The 26051-nt window shown below is 37.2% G+C and overlaps 1 protein-coding gene across 1 annotated transcript in view; it reads right to left on the bottom strand.

The window, feature by feature from the left end:
• pld5 (phospholipase D family, member 5) overlaps nt 1–26051 on the bottom strand; it is a 184669-nt gene that overhangs the window by 55612 nt on the left and 103006 nt on the right. Inside the window, exons 7-9 of the mRNA XM_051924697.1 lie at nt 16126–16323; nt 8518–8681; nt 4360–4525 (exon numbers count right to left, since the gene is read on the bottom strand). Coding sequence (XP_051780657.1) covers nt 4360–4525; nt 8518–8681; nt 16126–16323 — 528 coding nt within the window. The remainder of the gene's footprint in view (nt 1–4359; nt 4526–8517; nt 8682–16125; nt 16324–26051) is intronic.

Raw genomic sequence — 26051 nt, 5'->3', positions numbered from 1 at the left:
GTAATGCACAACAGATGCAAAAGACCATGCAGCAAAGATAACAAACATACTCCACCAGAAACAGTTCTTCACTTGAACTCAGAGTAATGACACACAAGTCTAGATGGGTTCGAACATTATCCTTAATCTGGTGTCTTCATCAGCTTCAGGCTTTCTCTATAACAGGCAAGGCTTGAGTTTAACCTCTGCTACACAGCAGAAATCACAAAATATTGTCTATGGTGTGGCCTACAATAAAAGGAAGGAGCAACCCTTCCGTCCTAGAGTTGTAGAGCCAGACCAGAGCAGAGGAAGACGGCCCACATTGGATTTGGGCTTGGGTGCCACATTGAATTCAGCTTCATTAGAGAATAGCAAGATGCATAAGTAGGAAGTACCTACATAAGATCAATACATTTGTCTCAATGATGAAAGAGTTGACTAAGAGTTAAGCACTTTGAGCTACTTTTTTGTATGAAAATGTGCTATATAAATAAATGTTGTTGCTGTTGTAATCACAAACTCTTAACAGATTTATTTTAAAGGATTGGGATCGTAAAACTGTTTATCTGTGCCAGGGTAAATTAGAATTTTAAGTAGCTGGTAAACAGCCAGCTAAAGACCTGCTTTCTCATGCTGGACTGTTACAGTGTAACAAGATCATGATTAATTGTATTAGGTAAACTTGTAGGTTTACAAGATTTTAACTTATTTGGGGACAAAAAGCCTTGAGTCACAACATAGCAGAGTAGCCGTCGCTCACCCAGAGTTGCACATTTAACCTAGGACGAATGGTGTGTGACATCACTTGAATGGTGGCCCTGTGACTAAGGATTTGCATTGGCATCCAGAAGGTTGACAGTTCAAATCCTGTTACTGCCAGAAGGGATCTTACTCTTTTGGCCCCTTGAGCAGGGCCCTAAACCCAAAAATTGCTCCAGGGGCACTGTACAGTGGTTGATCCTGTGCTCCAACCCCCAAAGGTCATACAAAATGACAATTTACCTCAGGGATTAATAAAGTATATCAAATCAAAATTCAAATTTGTAAAATTTAAATGAAAAAGGTTTCTTAAATTAAGAATACCTAGAAAGCCTAGAACGGCATGGTTGCGCAGTGGGTAGCTAGATGTATTATGAAATAAGCAAAATCAGTACAATGACTTAAATCAATAAGTTCAGGGCAAGGTATACTATGTTTAAGTATCAAATCTAATGCAATAAATTTTGATTCAGATAACAAAATTTTACCAGGACACAACCATGACAGTGAAGCCATCTGGGAAACAATATAAATAAATGACTCAAAAAGAGTAAATTACATAAAATACAGTATGTTTAGTGAACCTTGATTTGAGGCTTGATTTAGTTAAAGTGAGAAGTTTGGTATTTTTCAAGTTAAAGTTATTTCTTCACTCTAATGGAATATACTAAGTTGCTACATAAAATTGTGTTCTGAAGTGATGCATTTTTAATAACTTTTTAAATACTTTTTCTGTTCGTGCAGCTTACAATGGAACAAATGGATACACTGGTCCATAGGTGAATGACAAAGCCTTAAAACCTAGTCAAATATATCCACTTTGAAAAAGCAAACGTTTTGATTTAAGAAAACATGCCTATTGCATTTATGAGGCATCCTTGTGATAACGAAAGGAAACAAAAAATTTTATCACACATTTCTTTTTCGCTAGTCTACTCACAGTCTCCACTGTGGATAGAGTTATGACAACCTGACAATCCCCCAGCGGCAAGCTATATCCTGCTTATAATTCTACTTTTACAATAACAAACAGATTAGCTCTCACATCATCTAATTATTTTTTTCCTAAACAGCGCTTACTTTTCACCCCTTACATTCTGTTATTTTACATAGCCTACAGAGCAAGCACAGTGAAAAGCGCACATGTTGTGCTTTGTACAAATAGCAATTACTCCATAAATACACGGGAAGAACATGCAAAACTCATGCAGACCCTAGTGCTGTGAGGCAGGAATAACAACTGTTTGTGCTTCCTGTAGAATCCATTGTAAAAGGAGCACCTTAAGCAGCCACAAAAGCACCAATGGCTGGAGAAGGTAAAGACACAGACACAGCACTTGCTTAGCCTGTAAACTATCACCTTGTTTGGAGGCTCTATTAGCTGTACGTCGCATAAACATTACTCATACTGTTTGCATCTTTGGTAGAAATAATGCCAACTGAGATTGTGCTCTTGGTGTGTAGCCTCCCACAAGAAGGCTGGGGACAAAATGGTATACAGGTTGCCTCTGATCCTGGTTGAGTGGAGTGAAGCATGAGGGGGTGTGCTTTGTACATGTGATAATAAAAAAGAGCTTGACCTTGAGTTTATTGTTATCCTGTGTCTGAGTGGGTTTTCTCAGGGTATTTTCATTTCTCATCCATGTCCCAGAGGCATGCACATTTGGTTTGTTTTAGAGTTTAAATACACCTGGTGTGAGCAAATGTAAGTGTTTGCCTTGTGACAGAATGGAACTCCATGCAGAACTGGTTACTGGAATAAGTGTGATGATCCCAGGATGGGCATTGGCTTCTCATGACGCTATCACGAGGCACACTCACACATACACCCACGCTCATTTAGATTTGCTCAATTAATCGACACTTGTGTATAATTTATAGAATACATACTTTTTGCCTCAAAGTACTTTTTAAAGTACTGCACACGTAAATCATTATTTGTATAAATAAGAACTATACCATAAATAGAAAAAATAAAGCAATGGATAATATCATGCAGATTTTAAAATTGAATCTTTTGCAGTTAGAGGTCCTTATGTTGCCACTTAGCACTGAAAAAAAAACACAGTAGAGTCTTCCACAGCTTGGCTGATCAGTGTAAGACTGTCACTTTGAATCCAGGAGGTGACTAGCTTACAGTAGGTGAAACTCAAAAAATATCATATTGTTTTTAGGACCACATAAGGCAATCTTAAATAATATACTAGTAAATATGACTCCTGGAGTACAATTTTAACTATTCATAGCATGCCATTATCTATGTATTTTTCATTTAGTTTAACATCTTATTGTCTGTTGCTAAGTACAGTAATCCCTCCTCCATCGCGGGGGTTGCATTCCAGAGCCACCCGCGAAATAAGAAAATCCGCGAAGTAGAAACCATATGTTTATATGGTTATTTTTATATCGTCATGCTTGGGTCACAGATTTGCGCAGAAACACAGGAGGTTGTAGAGAGACAGGAATGTTATTCAAACACTGCAAACAAACATTTGCCTCTTTTTCAAAAGTTTAAACTGTGCTCCATGACAAGACAGAGATGACAGTTCTGTCTCACAATTAAAAGAATGCAAACATATCTTCCTCTTCAAAGGAGTGCGTGTCAGGAGCACAGAATGTCACATAGATAGAGAAAACAATCTCTAGCAAACAAATCAATAGGGCTGTTTGGCTTTTAAGTATGCGAAGCACCGCGGCACAAAGCTGTTGAAGGCGGCAGCTCACACCCCCTCCATCAGGAGCAGGGAGAGAGAGAGAGAGAGATAGAGAGAGACAGAGCTTGTTTTTCAGTCAAAAATCAATACGTGCCCTTCGAGCTTTTAAGTATGCGAAGCACTGTGCAGCATGTCGCTTCACGAAGCAGCTGCACAAAAGATAGCAACGTGAAGATAATCTTTCAGCATTTTTAGACGAGCGTCCGTATCGTCTAGGTGTGTGAACAGCCCCCCTGCTCAATCCCCATACGTCAGGATCAGAGAAAGTCAGCGCAAGACAGAGAGAAAAGTAAGCAATCTAGCTTCTCAGCCATCTGCCAATAGCGTCCCTTGTATGAAATCAACTGGGCAAACCAACTGAGGAAGCATGTACCAGAAATTAAAAGACCCATTGTCCGCAGAAACCCGCGAAGCAGCAAAAAATCCGCGATATATATTTAAATATGCTTACATATAAAATCCGCGATGGAGTGAAGCCGCGAAAGGCGAAGCGCGATATAGCGAGGGATCACTGTAGAGCCCATAAAGGCCTTAAAGATAAAGCACTCATATATTGTACATTTGTGTGACAGCCAGGATCCTCATATTTCTTTCCAGCTATTCCAATGCGTTGTTACTTTACTGGTACTGTAGGTAGATTCAGAACTATGTCAGACCCCTCCCTCTTAGTTCCTGTGTCTGTACTTAAGGCTTATTTGAAATTGAATCTTTGCATCTTCTCCATTCCCTTTGAAAAACATCATCAGTCCCTTAGGCATGTGTGCTTCTCCAGTTTAATCTTTTCATCCTTACAGAATACAAATGTGTTTATTGCACTGCCAATGTTATTGCATTTTTGTACTCCAGTTTTGTAAATTAAGTAGTCATTCTAAACATAGCAATACAAAGGTTTTATAACACTTACCACTTCTAGACTGCAATTTGGCAAATCTGTGCAAAGTGTCATCAGAGACCACACAAAGTTAAAAGTCAGGGGATGAGTTTGCTTCCAGCAACTTATTAGAAGTCGTATTTTAATCCTGCGTAAAACAAGCACCTCTCTGAGCATTTCATCAGCACGGGACCAATATCTGTCAAGAGCATGAAAAGTTATTTGTTAACAGTTCTGAACAGTACTGAAAATGATGTCAATTCCTCTACCAATTAAACAATAGTTGTGATTAGAATATCAAATTACAGGAAAATTATTTTAAAGCAGCTCATATGTAACACAGTTTAATTAAATAATAAGTGGTTTGTCTGTTCCTATATGAGAAATATTTTATAGTAAATAACCCTCTTGTATGAGTAAATTTCCTATGTTGTTTGTAGAGATTCATGTTAAATAATTGCACATTTTAAAACAGTAAATTAGAATACCAAATTATAAAGTAATGAAGTATTAAGTGAATTTATTCATTCATGTAACTATTATTTTTATGACCCACTTAGGCTTCCCACAACCCTGCTTTGATTTATTTCATTAGCAATGATGTTATGTTTCAGCCAGGGTTTGTTACTTGATTTATGTTTATTATTCTTTTTATACATTTTTGTATAATGCCCTTTTTTTTAATATTTATGTAATGTGTATTTATGTTTGCCTATATCCATTGTTTTCTGTGGATTACATTGCTGCTGAGCGATCACCCTCAGCTTTTATATTTCAGGCTGTGGAGGTTCCGTGAGGTTTGTGGTGTCTTCAGCATTATTGAAAGTAATTCTTGGATTTCAGGTTATTGTGTATTTTTGCTTTGTCCTCTGTTTTTCTTGATTATGATTTGGACTTGTTTTCCTTGAGTTGTCTTTTTAGGCAAACCTATTTTTGCCAATTCTTGTTTTCTTTCATTTTTCATAATTTAGTAAAGTAATAATCCTTTAAATTTAAAGAACACTGGTATACCGTTTTAAGCCAGAGGTTTATGGTTTCCCTTCTCCCGTGATGGGCATTTTTGTATAGTTTTTGAATATTTAAAGAGTCTTTTGAAATGCTAAAGCCTGAGCCCCATTTTGGGTCTGTGTAGGCCTGAAAGCTTGCTTTTTGAGATTGGACCCAGGCTGCCTGGGGCAAGGTCTATTTTGTCTCAACAAATCTCAACAAATGGGAGTAGAAGCTATGCAATACCACCTTCCCATCAGAATCTCTCTCTCATTCATACTGGACTGATTTTTCAGTCGCCAATTAACCAGTACCTTTGGGATGTGAAAGGGACGATGGGAATGCTTAGAACTCATCAAATACAATTTTATTTTAAAGTACAATTATAGGTCATACTAATCAAAAATAAAATATGTTCAATAGTAATTAACATCACCAGCTGATGAATGCAGGGTGTAAGAGAGATTAGTTATGATCAAAGCAGTAGGTGAGACATGTAGAACAACTCAGGATTTGGGCTCCAAAACGCCCAGTGAAAGTGTGGACTGGCAATGACAACTTTTGTGACCTTGCAAGTAACACTAGTCTTGTGATTTAAGATGCCCTGTGAAATTTATTAGCAGGCAGTACCATCAAGGTTAGAGTAGTTATGATCCCTGGATGGGGAAGAAATGCACACTTCCAGGGTGCCAGATGACAGTCGATGCAGTATTTAACAGGGTTTAATTATGCAGCATTAAATAAGAAAACGCTGCAATGGGCAGAGCTGGGCATTCTTGGATCACAGAAAAATGAGGAAGACAGTAAGAAATGGAGGGGAATCCCCCAGGCCAATAAGTGGAATGAGGGGCTAGTATTTCATGTTAAATATGACTGCCTGCACTCTATTTTATTACTCAAAAGACCTGCAGGTTGCCTGTCCATTTAGGTAGAGGGTGGAGCTGCTGGAGGAACCTCCCCTAAGGATTCTGGAAGAAATTCCTGACCCTAGAGGTTAATCACAGAATCTCACCAGAAGTGATTAAAAGCTCATGTCTCTTAGTTTTTAGATTTTTTTTATATTTGTAATAAATGAAACACATTTTGTCAATTTTGGCCATTTTGCCATTATTTTTCAAGTTGGGGAGAATAAGAGGAGTTTCCTATTGTGCACAATAGTTACAGTATATTATTTTTTTGTAGGCAAGAATCATACAATTGGAACACTGTGATTGGCATCCTGGGTGTAGAATCTACCACCACCAAATGCTCTCTTCAAACTTTCCCTATGTTTTCTCTCTCACCTTCTTCCAGCATTCACCACCCATCTGCCATAATTCAAATGTATTTAATCATTTGTAAGAGACACATAATTAAAGGTAAGGCTAAAAATATTTTCAAAATCCTTTTTGTTACTGTGTTTGGTGGCCATGGGCATCAATGTACTACTTTCTAGATGTCCTCAATCGATCAAGAAGCAACTTTTACTGCTTCAAAGCTACTAACTGATAGTCGAAGTGGCACGTAGATCTCTCTATAGTTAATGACGACTATGTACCTTGCAGTCACCTTTAAATCACTCAAATGCTTTAGTCAGTCTCTAAGCAGTCTAGCTGGTGATGTATGTTAATTGATTTACATTGCTAATGTGTTACTACAGATGCACTGGGTGAAATCTGGGACTTTGAAACACAAATTCAGCTGTGTTGCACTTTTGTAAACTTAATTTGGGGAATGTTACAATATTGTGCTAACAGATGACTGACAGACTCATGTCCTCCTCTGTTAGATTTGACTATATTAAAGTGGTCCTCGGTCCAAAACACTTTGAGCACTGCTACTCTTAGAGTCCCTTAGTATCCTTATGTGGAACAAAAGTTAGTTTCTTAATCCTGAAAAGCACTGCTAAAACTACTGTGCAAGGTGTGTTTTCCTGCGGCAATCATTATGGCTGCAGTTACCTGAGAGGACTATACAATCTCCTCATTCATTTCAGCTGTTGCCATGGTATTAACAAGCTTAACTGCCAAGTTTTCCGGCCCCTCTTGTGGTAGTATTTTAAAACTTTTAGTCACCTTTTAAGACTTGTACTTGGATTTGTGATTATTGAATTTTAGTTTTGGCATTAATATTCTGAATTTTGAATTTCATAATTGGATATTGGTAATACTACTATTTTCTTAGTTTTTTGTTGTTGTTGTTGTTAATGCTATTGTTCTTATCTTTGTACATTTTGTTTCTTTGTTGCTTTACATTTCTTAAATAACTTCTATTTTTTTTTTAAGAGTAGTATTCTATTTAGGTTTATGTATTTGTTTCTTTAAACTTTATTGCCTGTTATTGTTTAATAAATCTTTGTTAGTATTTAACTGATACATTTATAATTATAGATTTGATTTCCTTATTTAGTTAGTTAATTAAACTTAAAGGTATATTATTGTTCTTTCTCTTTGGATTTGGAATTCCTATACTTTAAACTTTTTTGCCTATTATTGTTTAGTAAATATTTATTTGTATATTTGTATTTAACTAATACATTTTAAATTATAGATTTGATTTCCTTATTTAGTTATTTAATTACATTTATAGGTATATTATTGTGTTTTCTGTTTGGATTTAGCATTCCCATTTGGGAATTATCATTAACAGTCTGCAAGGGTGCTATATTAACAAATGCACTTGAAGAATATATTTAGATCATTTTTGCAAACCCATTAAAATGTATCTTGCTTATCCAACATATACATTTTTAATACAACATATGTATATTTATTGCACCATAGTTAAATTCAGCAGTACATGCTGTTATAATTCCTGTTATTAATAAATCAATAAAAGAATACAAAACTTAATTGTAATTAACTAATACTGTATATCAGGCAGCATCCAATATTCCTGGTTTACTATTTTTGTGTAGTTTTAAGTACAGACATAAATTACATTGTCTCTGGCATCTTTTCAAAGTTTTTGAATTGTGCATAATTAACATTCTATCCATTTTTTGAACTTGCTTATTTATTCAGGGTCCTAGGGAACCACACCCTATCCTGGCAACATCAAGTGAAAGAATTAACCAATCAAAACATAATTATTGCAACAGAAATATAAATTTAATAACACAAAAACTTACTTTTAAGTGCAGAAAGTATCCATAATTAGAACAACCATAAGATTAATGACATTTTGTTGGGTTACAGGGGATGCATACATGAGTTGTTACATTACCTCTGTAGTGGCACTTGATTTTCTGTATGGTAGTTACTTCTGTTTATAAGAGGTAAATAGTCCATTACAGATACATAGATGAACCTTTGAGCATCAGAAATCACTTTGTAAATGGCATCAATATCTTTGGTTCGGCCCTTAGGGCAAAAGATATTTGGAGAGCTCTAAAAATTAAACAATAGATATGCTGATATCAGTCATAAGTATTCATATATCTCAAACAGTCATATGTAAAATCAGAGCTAAAGAAAGCCTGCTTTCATCTGTCATTGGTAGGATATCTTATCTCCATTAAAATTGAATGGCAAACCCATCCACATATAGTGCCTTTAAAAACTACTCAACCCCCTGCAAGTTTTTACATTTTATTTTTTAGAACAAATTGATTCACAATAGATTTAACTTGGCTTTTTTTCCCATAGATTACCAGAAAAGACACTTTAATAACAAAGCTCTGCAAAATGGTATAGATGAATTACAAATATAAAAGTAAAAGTAAAAAGTATTCAGCATTAGTATTAATATGACAAACCTAAATCATCACATAAATAGTTCAATGGAGATTACCTGTTTTTAGTCAAGGGGATATAATTCTTTCCAGTATAAATGCACCTGTATGTGGTGAGTCAGTATCATAGTCAAACATACACTCCAAACAGCTCCAAACATATGTATATTTTAGTAACAAGTATTTTTTAACCTAAGGAAACTGTTTAACATCATGCTCAAGGTTTATTGGATCTGGTCTGTACTATCATAAGATATCCGATTCTTTTTTTCCTTAAGGGGACTGTTTAACATCATACCCTAGGTTTATTGTATTTGGATTGTACTATCATAAGATATCTAAATTCTAATCCTTTCTATACCGCTGCTGGGGGTTTGTTTTGTTTTGGATGTGCTCAGTTTCTAGGCATGTCAGAGGATTGGGACTCTGAAGTGTGGTCTAGCCTCACTTAGGGAGGCAAACTGGGGAAGGGGGGGGGGCAAGTTACTTCTTGTCTTTGTTACCCCAAAAACTGTCAGCACCAACATAATAATGGGCTGTTATCGTCAAAGCTATTGTATAAAACAATAAACTACTTTTACTTAAGGTTATGCATTTGTCCTCAAACGTTCAGAAGCAGTGTTTCTCTGACCACACAGTGAACTATGTGAGCTGGAATGTCAAAGGTCTCAACCAAGAGCTAAACAGAAAAAATATATATATTCACTCACTTAACAGGAGTAAATGGCAAGATAGTATTTTACAGGTCATTTAGTAAGGACCAGTTTCAGTTGTAAAGAGACTGGACTGGCCAACTCTTTCACTGTATCTAGTCAAAGAAAACTAGACGTGTGGGAAACTAATACATAAAACAATCTAATTTGTTGTATCTGTAATATCTGATCCTGAAGGGATATCTGTCAGGGTTCGTAATGGATCATAACTTATCAGTCCAATGGAGATTTTTAAATCCAAACTTGAGAGCATATTCCTTCTTTTCACCAGCACATCAAGATATTTCATATCTTTCCTATAAAGATTAATTGTAAAGCAAGAAGGCATCTGGGCTAATCACTGCCATCCATCCATCCATTTTCCAACCCGCTGAATCCGAACACAGGGTCACGGGGGTCTGCTGGAGCCAATCCCAGCCAACACAGGGCACAAGGCAGGGAACCAATCCTGGGCAGGGTGCCAACCCACCGCAGGCTAATCACTGCAATTACCAAAATAAATCAAGAATACACCAGGGGCCTCATGTATAACGCTGTACATAGAATTCACACTAAAACATGGCATACGGACAAAAACAGAAATGTGTGTACGCACAAAAAAATGCAGATGCATAAGTCTGTGCATATGACAACTTACACGTTCTTCTGCTACATAAATCCCAGTCATGGTGAAAAGTAACGCTTGTGCACGCGCCTGCTGCCCCACCCAAACTCCTCCCAGAATTACACCTCTTTGAATATGCAAATCAATATAAATAACCCCTTATGTTTTGTGTTCTGTGAAAAGATGAGAAAAACACGGGGGGAAAAGAAGAATTTCAGAAAATACCAAGTAGCAGCAAGGAAAAACATGCTATTTGTTGGTTTAAGCAGTGATATAAACAACAAAAGGAAGTTAATCAAGTAACAGAATGGCAGAGAAACTCGAAAGTTTAAGTTCAGAAAGTCGCAAAGTGCCTGAAATAAATAAGAAGTGGTCAGATATCAAAAGTCGCCATGAAAACTGAGTCATAGCCCACTGTCTGAGCATCATATGGAAGTGTATTAGGGTACAGAGAAAAGAAAAACAAAATAGGGACATGACTGAAAAAAATGTCCAAATGTCAACTTTAATGTCAACATTTCCAATTTAATCACGCAGTTTATTTTGTCATTCAAGTAGAACGTCATAAACTTCATTTTAAAATTGTTTAATTTACTGGTTTCTCAGATCCCATTGTAACTAAAGTAGCATATTAAATGCTTCATATTCTATATATTCTTTTATGTACTCTATGTGTGTGTATCACTACATGCTTCTTAAACGGGATTTCTCTTCCACCGACACGACACAGAATACATTACAGTCATGATATTACAGCTGTCTGAATAATTTAAATACTGAGATGTATACTTGATATCAATTTTATGATGACAGGAATTAAAGCATGTTATTAAACATGAAAACACAGTGCCGCAGTGATAGTGATAAGCTGGCACCCCGTCCAGAGATTATTCCTGCCTCCTGCAAGATGCTTGCTGCACCATGCACGACCTTCATTGAAATTAATTGTTGCAGCAGTACTGTCTCTTTCAAACGTATTAACCTCCAATTCCTGTCCTTCCTTTTCTTTCTCCAAGTAACCAATCGCCACACAATCAGCTCTATAATAGATGTTAAGCCATCTGTAAGCTTAGAACGCAGATTCTTCAAAACTTTGAGGGAACATTGAAATATCTTCATAGTACATATTTAATTATTCCATCCATCTATCCATCCAGGGTTGCACAAATCCCAGCAAGCATACAGCGCGAGGAAGGAACAGTCCCTAAATGGGGTGCCAGTTCATCGCTAGTGCTGTCCACCGTGTCCTCACATATTTAATTATTAACAGTAAACATTATTTAAATTAAGTTTAAAATGTATCTGTATAATGTAATAAACATACTTTACTGCATTTCATCTTAAAAATGATATCAAGAGAACCAAGAAGATAGTGCTTGGAAATCTAAATTGACTTAGATGCAAGACGTCATCATCCATCTATCCATCCAGGGTTGCACAAATCCCAGCAAGCATACAGCGCGAGGAAGGAACAGTCCCTAAATGGGGTGCCAGTTCATCGCTAGTGCTGTCCACCGTGTCCTCACATATTTAATTATTAACAGTAAACATTATTTAAATTAAGTTTAAAATGTATCTGTATAATGTAATAAACATACTTTACTGCATTTCATCTTAAAAATGATATCAAGAGAACCAAGAAGATAGTGCTTGGAAATCTAAATTGACTTAGATGCAAGACGTCATCATATGTAAATATGCGCTTTATAAAGTGTCTCAGGTTGTGCAATATTATAACTGTAGTGCAAGTTTACAGTGAGGTGAGTGTACTTAAACAGTTCTACCAGGAACCCTTGATGGACTGATTGAGTGTGTTTAGAGCTCTTGGGATGAAACTGTTTCTGAAGTGCGAGGTCCCTACAGGAAAGGCACTGAAGCGTTTGCCGTACTGTATGGCAGAAGTTCAAATAGACTGTGTGCATGGCTGAGGCCGCGTGTACTAAATATTTTATCCTGATAATCCTTTTTTCGATCAGCTGCTGTAGAGCTGTGATTCCACACTCAGATAATATATCTAAGTTATGGTATTTGGAATAGTTTGTAATCAACCTGTAACCATATAATGGTGCACAGAATGGCCAATCAAATGCCTTATGCTATAAATGATATGCAGTTAATTTCAGTGTGTTTGATAAAGCCGTGTCAGGGATGTGAATCTAAAAAGTAAAGGGAAGCCACTCAGGAACAGTAGCATTGCTTTGATGCTGGATGCCGCCAGTTTGCAAAACCGAGCGGAGAATTTGAGTATGCAACAGATTGAGCTGGTGTGAAAATGTGCGTGGCTTTACGACAAGTTTAGTTTTTATATATTGCGATGTGAGCATGGAAACGGGCATACACAACATTTTTGTGTGTACGCACCATTTATACATCAGGCTCCAGTTCTCTAAATGAGCCACTTTATAGGAAAAGACAGGTTTTGCAATCATACTTTAACCTCTTAACAACAAAATAAACAGAATAGCTCATCTATAAGCTGCTATATCACTACTATGAACATGGAGAGAAGGTTAATAAGATCTTAGCTCAACAAATCCACAATCAAGAAGTTTTCAACGCAATAACAGAAATTACCAACACAGATGGAGATAAAATTATTGACCGTAAAAAAATAACGCACACATTTAGAGAGTACTGGAAGTTTCTATATTCTACTTAGTTTAAAGAAGATAAGGCACAATCTAATCAGTTTTTGATGCATTGCACATACCATAGCTATAGATACTCTAGTGCAGAGGAAATGGACAAACCTCGGACACTCTCAGAATTACTGGATGCTACAAACTCACTCCAAAATGGAAAAGCAGCAGGCCATGATGGCTACCCAGTGCAATTGTAAAAAAAAATTCAAATACGTTAGCACCACTCTTACTAGCAACATTTACAGAAGCTAGAGACAACAAAATTCTTCTTCAGAACTTTTGACAAGCATTAATTACCTTCTTTCCAAAGAAGATTAAGGACTTATTACAATACGCATCATACAGACCAATTTCACTTCTGAATAATGATGTTAAGATACTCTCCAAAGTTCTAGGTAGGACTGAGAAAGTGCTTACTTCTGTAATATCATAACACCAAACCAGATTTATTAAAGGTAGACATTTAGTTTCTAATCTTCAAAGTTTGTTTAATGTAACATTCCCATAAAATCAAAGATCTTATCTTTGGATGCAGAGAAAGCATTTGACATGGTTGAATGGGACTACCTATTCACCACATTGCACAAATTTGGGTTTGGCCCAAATATATGTGCATGGATGAAACTACTGTATATCAGACCAGAAGCCTCTGTTTGTATTAACAATATTATTGAACAAGATGTGAACAGATGGTCTGCTGTCCACTTCACGTTAGCAGGGAGAATAAATACTGTCAAGATGAATAACTTTCCCAAGCTTCTTTTTCTGTTTCAGAGCATCCCCATATACATTGACAAATCATTCCTTAAGAAATTAGACTGAATTATAACCTAATTTATTTGGAACTCGAAACATCCACGCATCCAAAGAACAATTCTACAATGACCTAAAACAGAAGGGGACATGACATTACTGAACTCTCAATTTTATTACTGAGTGGCAAGCTATAAAGACCTAGAAATTGACACATACTGACGAAAATACACAAACCTTGTCTGCAATAGAAATAAAATCTTGCTGTTTTGTGCCACAGTAAATCCAATTGTCCATCAATAACTCAGAATATGGACCAATGCCAGAAACATTTTAGGTCAGAGAAGTTTTTATCTGTTGCATCTCTACATGATAATCATAGTTTTCTGCCCTCTCAAACCTATACAGCATTTATTGTCTGGAAAACGTCTAGGATTAAAACACTTGTAGAACTGTATGTAGATAATGTCTTTACATCTTATGAACAATTACGTGTCAAATTTAACTTCTCACCAACACAATTTTTCTGCTTCTTGCAAATAAGAAACTTTGATAAAAGGAACCTGCCCAATTTTCCTCCCTGTCCACCCATTTCTATTCCAGAAGAAATACTGATTAGTCTTGAAGACTCAGACAGCATCTCAATAATATATAAAAACATTTTAATGTTCCTTCCTTTCAAAGATCTCAGGGTATGATGAGGAACGGATTTTCACTTAACATCTCAGAAAAGGAGTGGAAAGCAACCATGCATAGAATACACTCTACCTCTGTATATACAAAGCATTCAATCACTCAACTTAAAATATTTTATTGATCACACGTGTGTCATTCAAAATTGTCCAAAATGTATCCAGGCTAATTTTCAACTTGTGAACATCACAGTGTAGCTCCAACCTCACTGGGCCACATGTTTTGGGTTTATCATCATTCTGGACAAAAATCTTTGAATGCCAGTCAGACAGCCTTGGTGTCACAATCACTCCTTAACCCATTAACAGCTGTGTTTGGTGTACTCCCAGATGGGCTTAAAGTGTAGATGGACAAATTTAATTGTAATTGCCTATACCACACTACCAGCACAAAGACTTATCTTCCCAACTGGAAGAATCCCAGCCCACCTCAGGCACAGGACAAAAGCCCACCTAAAAATGTCTCATCACTTTTATGCTGATGAAATTAAGCTGTATATTTCTTTTAAACCATACCAGCTCGGTACGTTGTCCACACTAGTTGGTCATGTATTACAGATAAAAGAGTGGTTCTCTAACAATTACTTATATTTATATGCCACAAAATTGAAACCATAATTATGGCTTCCCATGACACTTATACTAAGATTAATCATGTGCTTGCATCCTTCTGCATGACTGCTAAGTCCAGTGTTCGAAACCTTGGAGTTATATTTGATTCCTCTCTGAGTTTTAACTCACATGTTAATTTTGTTTCTCGTTCCTCTTACTTTCATTTAAGGAATATTTCAAAATTGTGATCTATAGTGTCATCATCAGAGCTGGAAAAAATTGTTCATGCATTTGTTTCCTCACACTAAGATTACTGTAATGCCTTGTTTAGTGGCTTGGACGATTCATCCCTTTCGCGACTTCAAGCTATACAAAATGCAGCAGCTAGGTTGCTAACGTGTTCCAGAAGGGGAGATCATGTTACGTTCAAATCTCCTCCTCAGTTTAACCTATATGAGATACAGAGTGCTCCGGCTCAATGTGTCCCTCATGACACTTCAGCCTGTACACAAGGTGGAACACTTGCATATGAATTCTAATAGGGGTTAAAATAAGATATTTAGGAGTGTGCATAACTAGCTATCGAAAGTGTGTTACATTGCAATGATAGTGGTGTTAGCCACATGAGTCCATTTGCATGTGTTTCTACTGCAATTTTGTGGATACTGTATGTACAGAATACACTGACATAATGCTGTATATTGTGTTTTACTGAAATGAGCAGCTCAGATATATAAAAGAAAGTCTGAATAATTTTAAACACCCAATGCATTTATTTTGTACTCACCACCTGAGACTAACAAATGTATTTAAATAATAACACCAGCCTTTGACATTGGGTGATTAGTATGTTACTGACCTCACTCATTCAAATTCTCTTCATTTGTGATTTGTTCTTTTGCTCTATATTATCTTCAGCTCTTCACTTTGTCTTTTTCTTAATTCTAACTAACTCTGCATCGAAGCATAGGCATTTACCTTATTTGGTGTCAAGTTGCAAGTCAAGTTTTTTCTGGGTTTAGACCCTTTACCACTACTTCACCATTCATAATAATCAATTGGGCATCTGCAACAACTATTGGAAAAAAATCCCTGAACAAAGTACAGATAGATATTAACAGGGCTGGTTTTAAAACACACTTACGGATAAAAAGACATCATAATTTGTGTCATTCAGAGTTAGGTTGTGAGGTTTTTCAATATTAGAGATGGCAAAAATCCTCTTCGACCATATTGTTGGGATAAACTCTTTGTATTCGAGCTGCCAGAAAAGGGTAAACATCCTGTGCAAGTCTAGGGCCAAACAGCTGCAGTTGTAGATTATCACACCAAGTTCTTTCATCTGTGAAATTAAAAAAAAATGGAAAACATAGTTTATGATAGTAGTTTTGGATGCAATGTTACTTAATATTGAAGAAGTAATTGACATCTTTGTATCTGGCTGTTTTTCCGAGCACACTATTTTTAGGTTCATAGTGAGTGAGACTCTGTCCTGACAACTTTTGCCTCAGGTAGCAGCCAGCTATAGATAAGACATCAGATCATCACACTCATACAGACATTCTTCTTTACACTGTTAATATAAATTGGCCAATAAACCCAACAAGTTCTGCTAGAACCATGACAGGAAAGTGGACTCTTTGAGAAAATGTGTGAGGAGTAAACAGAACTAGATGTAGTGCAGAAGCAACTCTACCTATTTTACCTCAGGGCCGTGCAATTAATTAATTAATCAATCAATCATCAAATGTTAAAGCCACAGTATTTCTTGATCTATCAGCACTTTTTTGACATACATATATTATAAGTAGATACACTTTATCAGTAGCACCCAAATTGTTTTACTATTGTACAGTCATTAATGTTGGTTGGAAAAATGTTACTGGTCATTTATGAGCTGTTGTCCTGTCATTTCAACATTTTCCCCTCCATCTATTTTTAGTTATTGTAGGGAGCCAACCTATGAAGCACTGGTCGGGATGGCATTCCATTTTTGAATATCTCTTACACTGCAGCAGCTTCTTCCACACATCAAAGAAAGATCTCATCTGCAACCTTAAGTATCCCATCCTTTATATAGCTGATTATATTATATTGTACAAGTAAGACTTGTGGAAATTCTTCATAACAGAAATGAGTTGAATTAATGTACTAAAAAGTATTTTTAAATGTAAACATCATTTGGGACACTATGGTAAAAATAGCAATGCTGATGTTATTGTAGTGTTGTCAAGAAAAAGTCTTGAATAGTGTGTTTTATCCATTTTATTTAAAGATACTTAACAATCACTGTTTGTTTTTAATCACTGACCATTACCATTCAAAAAAACTGCCCTAAAACTTTCAGGCATTTAAAGGACATCACAATGTTCTACAATGAATCTACTGTAGTTAAACTACCCTGACAGAATCTTTAAGTTAACTCATTTAACTATAGTTTGCAATTTGGGTGAGCAAGCCATCAAACATTAGCTAATTTTCTAAGAAAACATTCCCTTCTGTATGTAGTATGGTACTGTATATGGCAAAGGCTTTGTATTTTAAACTAAACATTTACCATTTTAGTTCTTACATCTGACTGTACATGTGACAATGAACCTGAACTGTAAAGCAGTTTTCTCTGAGTTTAACCTAAACATGTAATGCATCATGTTTTATGGGACTTTACTATTTCCTAAAGGTAAAATATTGAAAGTGTGTTGACCTTCTCCATGGTGGTTTGGTATTTCAGTATCTCTGCCAAGGGCAGAAAGCAACTTCAGAGTGCTGTGCACAGTGTCTAAAATCATTGTCACCTCTGCAAACTGAAACTTAAAGCCATTAAAATCTTATCTAACCCATCACACACCACCCACACTCTGTCTAGTCTCCTTCAGCCTAATAAATGGACTGAACCAATCAAAACCAGGATTACTAGATTTCAAGATAGTACTTAATTAAGAAAGTAACACCTAGTGCAGAGTTCATCAAATTTCACTGGGGCCAAAATCTTGCAGAGTAAGAGCTCTTTGGGCTGGACAGGTTCAGGCCAGCCATCCCTCTTTTGCACAAATGCCTCACACACTTAAACAAGCACACTCCCTTGTTCACTACCGGACACTTTCATCTAATCACCCATGTATTAACACTGCACACATTTGAAGTCAATCCAATCCTCTTATATCTATGCTGCATAAGGAATGTTTCACTAAATTCATTCTGGTGTTATTTTTCAGTACAAACAAGCTAAATCTTTAACATTCATATTTTTAATAATGAAAATCCATACTTGCTGTCTTCAAACACACAACTTTTACTGATTAGCCAGGAAGTGACATTAAAATTTCTGAAGGAGGGAGGGGGGCACTCAGTGATATTTTGGTTAAAACAGAGCCATAGCGGATATTGAAGGAGAACCCAAATTTCACTTTCAGTCTTAATAAACAGAGCAGTAACAACATATTCTCTATCCTAAAATTTGGTATTGTAAAATCAGTCAGATTCTTTTGTTCAAACAAAACGGAATATGACTGTAACTTTGATTTCTTCCAACATTCACCTTCCTTAACAAATTCAATGCTATTGGAACAAACTGACGAGTGGTGGAAGAAGGACTGATATACAGACACAAGCAACGGTTAATAGCCTGAGGAAGACACATTTGTTAGCTCTTTTCTGGCCAGGACCAATATGGTGTAAGAGTGCTGTCAAAAATAGCTCATAATAATTTATAACAAATTTACATTTTGCACGTGTAAATTATGGCTGTGCTTCTGAAAATTACAAGTACGATTCTCAAGCGTCATTGGATGCACTAGATATCTCTATCAAGGAAGAAACATAATAAATGATAACCAACTATAATGATTATGATTAAAGTATAACACACTTTACCTTCATTTTTTTACCTTCTGTAAACCAAGAATAAATGTTATACAACAACAGGTAAACTCTAATAGAAATACCTGTGAATTCAACATGTTGGGTTGGTTCTCTATTTTTCCACTTTTGTGGCACATGCATAGTAACAAAAATCGATTGTTTCTTCCTCAACAGAGAATGCCTCGTGCATCCAATGATGTATTTTTGACAGGTTGTTCATGCTTGAGGATCATACTTGTAATTTTCAGCATTAAACGTAATTCTGTGAAGGCTAGGGGGTGCCACAGAGCCCCAAACACAAACTCACAAAACACAGTCCCAGGTTTAAATAATGGGGTTTTATTACAAAATACCATGTACCAATAATAGACAGGTGTTTCTTCTTCTTTCTTTCCCTCTCTCTGTCTCTATACCGCACTGGTACTCCTCCAGTCTAGTGTTGCCTGCCTCCACTCCCAGATCCGACTTGCCTGTATAAGGCAACGTGGTCTCTTTTATTGAGGGCCCAGGAGTACTTCCAGTGAAGTGACATAGCCAGTTGGAAGCACTTCTGGATTATGACAAAGCCAGAGAAATCCTCCCCTGGCAGCTTCCTCTATCATCTGCCAGGGATCCCTACAGGGCTGCTCCTGTGGACTCCAACTCCATGCAGCCCTGCGGGTGTCCAAACTGGGACTCGATATGAGGGACACTAACACCTATTAAAGTGGGGGATGAACTGCTCCCTGCTGTGCTCTCCTGCCAGTTCTTGTAATCTTTGGGCATCCCACCCACAATGTGGATCATTAGGCATCCTGACTGAGTACTTCCCCCATTTAGTCCATTATGGCATCCTGGCCGGGTAAGGACTCCAACTCCATCCTGGGCGGGACACTCAACCATCCTCTGGGGCATCTACACTCCTTAAGTGTTATTCCACAGCTGAAACCCCTATATCCTCCTTTGGCCTACCGTCCAACACTGCCCCAGTCTCCCACGGTTCACTCCTTTGTTCCACATGCTCTCATCTGCACTTTCATACATTGTCTGTATGCATATGCAGGGTACTTACCCTGCTTCCCACTGCTCACTTGGGGTCAGAGGTAACACCATCTGTGGTCACATTACTGAACTCCATAAACCAATTCAAGCCAGGATCTTTCCGGAGGCTCACTGGTAGCCAAATTCCCAAGCCAAAGTCAAAGGGCCTCTGAAATGCTTGCAGTTAAGTGCTCCCTAGCGGTGACCCCCTTTTCATGCACTGCACCAGAATAAATTTTGCCAAACTTTTGTACATGATAAATACAAACATTGCAGATAAGATGAAAATATATTCTATAATTGCATGAAATACCATTTTGATTCAAAATGTGAACTGAAACTTTAAGTTTCAATTAAATTTCACACAAATCATTTGACTAATCACAAGTTGTATTGTTAATGCTTCAGAGTTCCTTGTGAGTAGGATCAATCAAAGCCTGGTCACTGTCTCTGGAGTTTACATGTACTGTGTGTTTTCTCTGATTATTTTGATCTTATTGAATTGGCCATGTATGATATGAATTAGCATAGTTATGTATATGACTTTGTCCTGTGATGAATTGGCATCCCATCAAGGGCTGGTTTTGCCAAGATAGGTTTGGGTTCCATGAAACTTTTACTTTGTATAAATGGATCCAGAAAAGAGATGAATCAATGATATTTAGATACACTCAACCTACTTAGAGGTTGCAGACAAGGGCACAAGTTTAATAACCAGAATAATATTTATCAAACATTTATTACTATCTGTCAGACAGCTTTAATTTATATTTAACTTGTAAAAGCTTGCCTTTAGCTTTAGACATGTCTGCTAGCTGTCAATGAAGAGCTGCACTCAACTGGTTTGAAATGTGCTCCAGTAGCACAGTTAATGAACACAGCATTGGGAGAAAGGTGAGTCTGATTCTGTTTCTCTAAAGTAGAGCAGTTCATAGCTTGCAGTATATTAACATCACCATAATTTACAATGAAAAACCCTACTGCCTTTTCTTCGGGCATGTCTTCTTTAAAAAAATATGATTGCCCAGTTTATAAAAGCATATTGGGTTTACTAAGTAGCCATTTAAAGTGTACAAGCATTTCATTGTCTAGCCTTAATGACACACACTGTATAGACGAAAATGAAAAGTGAACACTGAGTATGATATTTTTTTAGTATTTTAACAGCCGGCCAATGACTTTAAATTGTTGACCACTTTGAAGGATAGGAGTCCATTTGTCTTCATGAAGGCTACATTTCAAAATAGCTGTGGGAAAAAAATCTTCAGAACTAATAGGATTACACAATTTTTTTTGGAAAGCCTAATTATAGCAAGATGCATGAAACAATTCCCTATTATTGCATTTGAAGAAAGAAAGAACTACATCGGTACACATGGCCGTATTCTATTACTTTTCTAATACTCTAATGTAAATGGTAGTATGGTCTACCATTTGCTTCCTGAAGTGTATGGCCAGCTCCATGGTTCTGTTGACCTGGCACCACTGAATCAGCAGGTAAATGTCTTCTCTTTAAGCTGCATCATTGTGGATGTAATAATGAAGTTAGAGTAGTGTCAGGTCACACATCTATAGGTGAACCAGAACTACAGAAGGGGCTCAGCACACTACCCTGTTGAGGATCAGCATTGAGGATATGATATAGGTACAGTAATCCCTCGCTACTTCGCGGTTCACTTTTCACGGATTCACGACTTCGCGGGTTTTTAAATACAAGTGATTGCCCGCCTATCGCGGAAGTTATGTTCCAGACCCATCAGCAACAGGAGAAAATCTGCGATATAGAAAGACCATATAAATAAACATTTTTATAGTTTAAGCCTTAAAATACCCATCCCACATGCTTTAAACACATGTAAACTTATAAAACACACTTTGTTAACACATATGATATGTGGATGTCGGGCTAAGGATATGAGTAACATCTCACTATTATAAAACATTTTAACTTCACGCAAGACAAGACAGTGAGACAGGAAAATTGGTGATGTACAGGCTTTTAAATTATTGACAGGCAGAGCGACAAGCAGCACAAAGCCAGCACGAAGTCCACTTCTCCTTAGCGTTCATTCAGCTCCCCACCCCCTTGACAATGCGAACTGCGCCTCCAGGGAGGGGGGTTTGAGCGAACGTGCGTTCAGCCCTCACAAAACCACACACACACTCCTCCTCCTTCCGAACGCGCAGAGCGACAAGCAGGCATTTTGGCAGAAGCAGCACAAAGTCCATTTCTGCTCAGCGTGAGTTCAGCTGCCCCCCTTCACAAAGCGAGTGCAGACACATTGACGTCTGATCGCTGCGTGCAGTGTGCAATGTTGGTCTGCGGTGTTTAAGAATGTAGAAATTGTTTAAGAGCATAGGAAGTGTTTATAAGAGTGTGGGAAAGGTTAACAAGAGAGTGAGAAAGGTTTATAAGAGTGTGGGAAGGGTTTATAAAGCCTTAAAATATGTATAAATAATAAAATAAATATAGGTCGCTACTTCGCAGATTTTCACCTATCGCGGGGGGCTCTGGAACGTAACCCCCGCGATAGGTGAGGGATTACTGTAGTACCAAAATCTAGTTCCAGAGGGTAGTGCTAAATCTTAAATTGACGATTTTGGTCATCAACTTGATGGTACAACACAGTTAAATGCTTAGCCGTAATCTATAAACAGGAATGCAGTGTAACAGCTTTTATGTTTAGATGTGGCAAGATGGTATGGAGTGCAAGCGATATCACAAGATGCTATATAACAATTAATAATTCCACATGGGATTTTTTGGGAAACAGTGAAGGAGAAAGAGATAGACAGACTGGCAACATAATGTCTGTCAATTTCTATTGTGGTAGCACAATGGCCACCAAGATGTGATGTAAGCTGTATGTGCGCTGAGGACCCTAGAAGGGAAACTTGCAAATGTACCAGCATGGAGAAAAGACAGAAACGCAGATTATTCCCATAGGACAAATAAGGAAAGAAGATCCACTAGACATCAGGGAATATACAAAGAGGGACCGAGAGAGAAAGAATTAGTTAAATAAACTTAGACACAAGGTAACAAGACCTTCTGGCCAACAAATACAGAATAGGAGTATTAGCTGCAGAGATTGACTCTTTGTTACACATTCAAGGATGAATCCGTGGGAACTGGCAGGAGGTTGTAACCCCCGTCCCCCCACCATTAACGAGCAAACAGCTAATCTTAGTTACTTTACAGAGATGTGAAGCTGTAAGGTTATTTTATAGACCTTCCTTTAAGTCCAACTAAAGGCCCTGTAATACAGTAAGACAGAGACCATGAAGTGATTAAGGGACTTAGCCAGAAGTAACATAGACAGGGGTTTTAAAACAGCTTAACTGACAGAAGTATTTTAGATTCAGGTGTAGTGCTTTAAAGCCTTGGCTGATGAGAGTAAGAAATCAAATTAGCGAGAAGGAGAAAAACAGTGAGAAAGGGAGAGCTTTTTGGTATTGCAGTGGCGGGCAAGTAAAGTAGATGACCAACCTCACCTGATAAACCAGGCACATCAGCTTTCATGTATTGGGAGTTTAAGACACATGGGATGCAACTGTTGCAAGATTGGCTGAGGTTCAAATTCATGTTAATTTTTGTTTCTTTTATTTATGTTACTGTTACTTTTATTGATTGTTTGCATTATTCTTTGTGTGTCATTGTGTCTGTCTGTGTAAGCTCCCTGGGTTATGCTCCATGTGTTTTGTGGGTTGTCCCTCAAGAGGTGGAGCCAAGTGCCAGTCAATGCAAGAAACTTCCCTCCACCCTATAAATCAGGAGGCTCTCCCATCATTCCTGGTGGTTCGTTTTGAATGCTCTATGGAATTTTGGTAAGTTCTTGTGCTTTTGTGATTTTTTTTCTTATTCTTTTGCCCTGTTTTTCCTGACTATTCTCTGGATTTGTGATTTGGGACTTTGTTTTCTTAGATTGGCTTGTGGTTTAGGAAACTCCATTTTGTCATTGTGTTGTTTGAAACTTCATAGTATCACACAGCATCTTTAGTAGAAATTAAAAATTTTTATTGTTATAAAGTTGCAGTGTTTGCCCATTTTTCTAGCCAGGGTTTGGCAGTATATCCCCCTGTAGTGGGCATTATTAGAAATGTTTTTGCACCTTTTTGGGATTTAATTTTGGATCTCCTATTTCACAATTGGCAGACAGAATGTGATAGGGATATAAATGTCCACTGCTGCCAGGGATAGACAAGTGGAGTGGATGCCCATGTGTATTGTGAACCTGCACCAACAGTATGTTTGACTGTTAACCACCTGTCTTTGCCTTTTTAGAATTCTGCAGTGCACCCACCTCCATAAAGGACATCAGGATGAATTCCTCCAATGTTCTATTGCAACACAGGCAAGTTTTAATGAAAAATTAAATAACCCTGATCTTAAAGTGTTTAGCTGGTGTCTATTATAGATGTAAGCCTCCAGGGTACTTGCTTCCATTAGTCCCAACATCAAGCAAATGTTTTCCTTTTTTTGCATTCACCTTTTGTTTGCATTTTTGGCTGAAACTGTTTCATCAGTTTTACCATTTTTAAAAATATATATTTAATTCAGTTTAAAGCTAAGCATATTATTTTGACACATTAATGGTTATAATCAGAGATTTTCCTTAGTAGTATTCTTTTAATTAACATAAAAGAGGAATGGAATCACAGATTGCTTTCTTTTTCTCCTTAGAGCAACTTGATTAGTTCTGTGACTACAGATAATATTGAACACAATAGAATAGGCAGGAGCCACTAAGTATGGAGCCGAAGTCAGTCAGGTTTGAAGTGCCAGAGGCATTCAAGTTATAGCCACTTTTTATTTCACATCCATATTTAAGAATTGGGCCATGAACAATGCAGCAACATTTTATCTGTAGAACTATTGTATTCTGATTGGTTTGCCACAGCTGAGATTCCATGTTTTTTCTCCCCTTTGGTGGCACAAAAGAGGGAACAGCAATATATTTTTTTCTTTTAAAATAAAGAGCTTTCTCTATATTCTGTACAGTCCCTCCACAGTACATTTTGGGCACAGACATATTTCATGGATTTTCCAGATACACACTTTTAAGATAGTTTTTTTCTTTGAATTGTTGCTATTTTATTAGTTACACTTTTATTTCAGAACTTTTTTAAAAACAATATTTGGGATCTTTAGAGTCCCAACATGCTGAATCTTTTAAATGAGGTCCGTGAGACATGTGTTTAATGACTTTATACCATAATTCAGGATAGGTTTCTGTTTGTAATTTCAGCACAGACAAAATGATCTACATCATCAGTAGTTAATAATTGTTTTTGCGAAGTAACCAATAAATGCATGTAAGGTAAACCCTGTTTTTGAAATTCTCTGACTTAAGCTTCAAAACCTTACAATATTTACATACTTCAGACATATCACCTATGTCCATATATTCGATCTCTATTCACCTTTTTGTTATTTCTCTCCTCTCCCTTACCGCATCAATTAATACCCCGCTGTCAGACTTCCGTGCTGTACTCCGCCCTCCCTCAATCGAACCTAACAGTCACTCCAAAAAAAAAAGGCTTCAACCTAGAAGGGATGCTACAATACTTTTGAATTTTCCTGCTTTCATATTCTTTACCTTTCTCTGCATGTGTATAGCGGCAACGTTTTTGAACGTCTTTATGAAGTTATACTTTGTCTTTTAATTCTGAGCCCAATTGGACATGCTTTTTTTCAATTCCACTTGTTCCTTACTTTCCTTATTTTCTGAATTTGCACCTAGATTATTATTTTTCTTTTTTGTCTCTCCAATGCTTTCGAGTCTCTTTTCTCCGCGCTGCTCTTTCTTCTTTGCTTAGTCGTCGACATTTCATCTATAACGTATTGTCCTTATACGCATTATATGCGCTGAGAGCCCTGGATCTGTGTGTGCTCAAAGCCTTGACACGACTGAGTGTTTTGCTGCCCGTGGTCTTATTTGATATTGGTTGTAAATAGGGTGTGCCTTGCAAGAATCTCATGTTCTATGTCCCTGCGAGAGATGGTCCTGGGTCAATCTCTTGGCACAAAGTCTCATGTTTAAGGTCCCCGCGAGATGCTCCGTGGCCAATCTCTTTTGTCTCGCGGGTCTTTTAAGTGTCTTCCATGATCTTCACGTGAAGATCATGTCTCGTCTCCCTAGTCATTCTCTTCCAGGATTTTTTTTATAATAGAGAGATGAGAATGAA

Source organism: Erpetoichthys calabaricus, chromosome 3 (assembly GCF_900747795.2).
Source record: "Erpetoichthys calabaricus chromosome 3, fErpCal1.3, whole genome shotgun sequence".
In the NCBI taxonomy this organism is placed as follows: Eukaryota; Metazoa; Chordata; class Cladistia; order Polypteriformes; family Polypteridae; genus Erpetoichthys; species Erpetoichthys calabaricus.
Note: the sequence above shows the minus strand (reverse complement) of the source record. Positions and strands in the feature narration are given on the sequence as shown.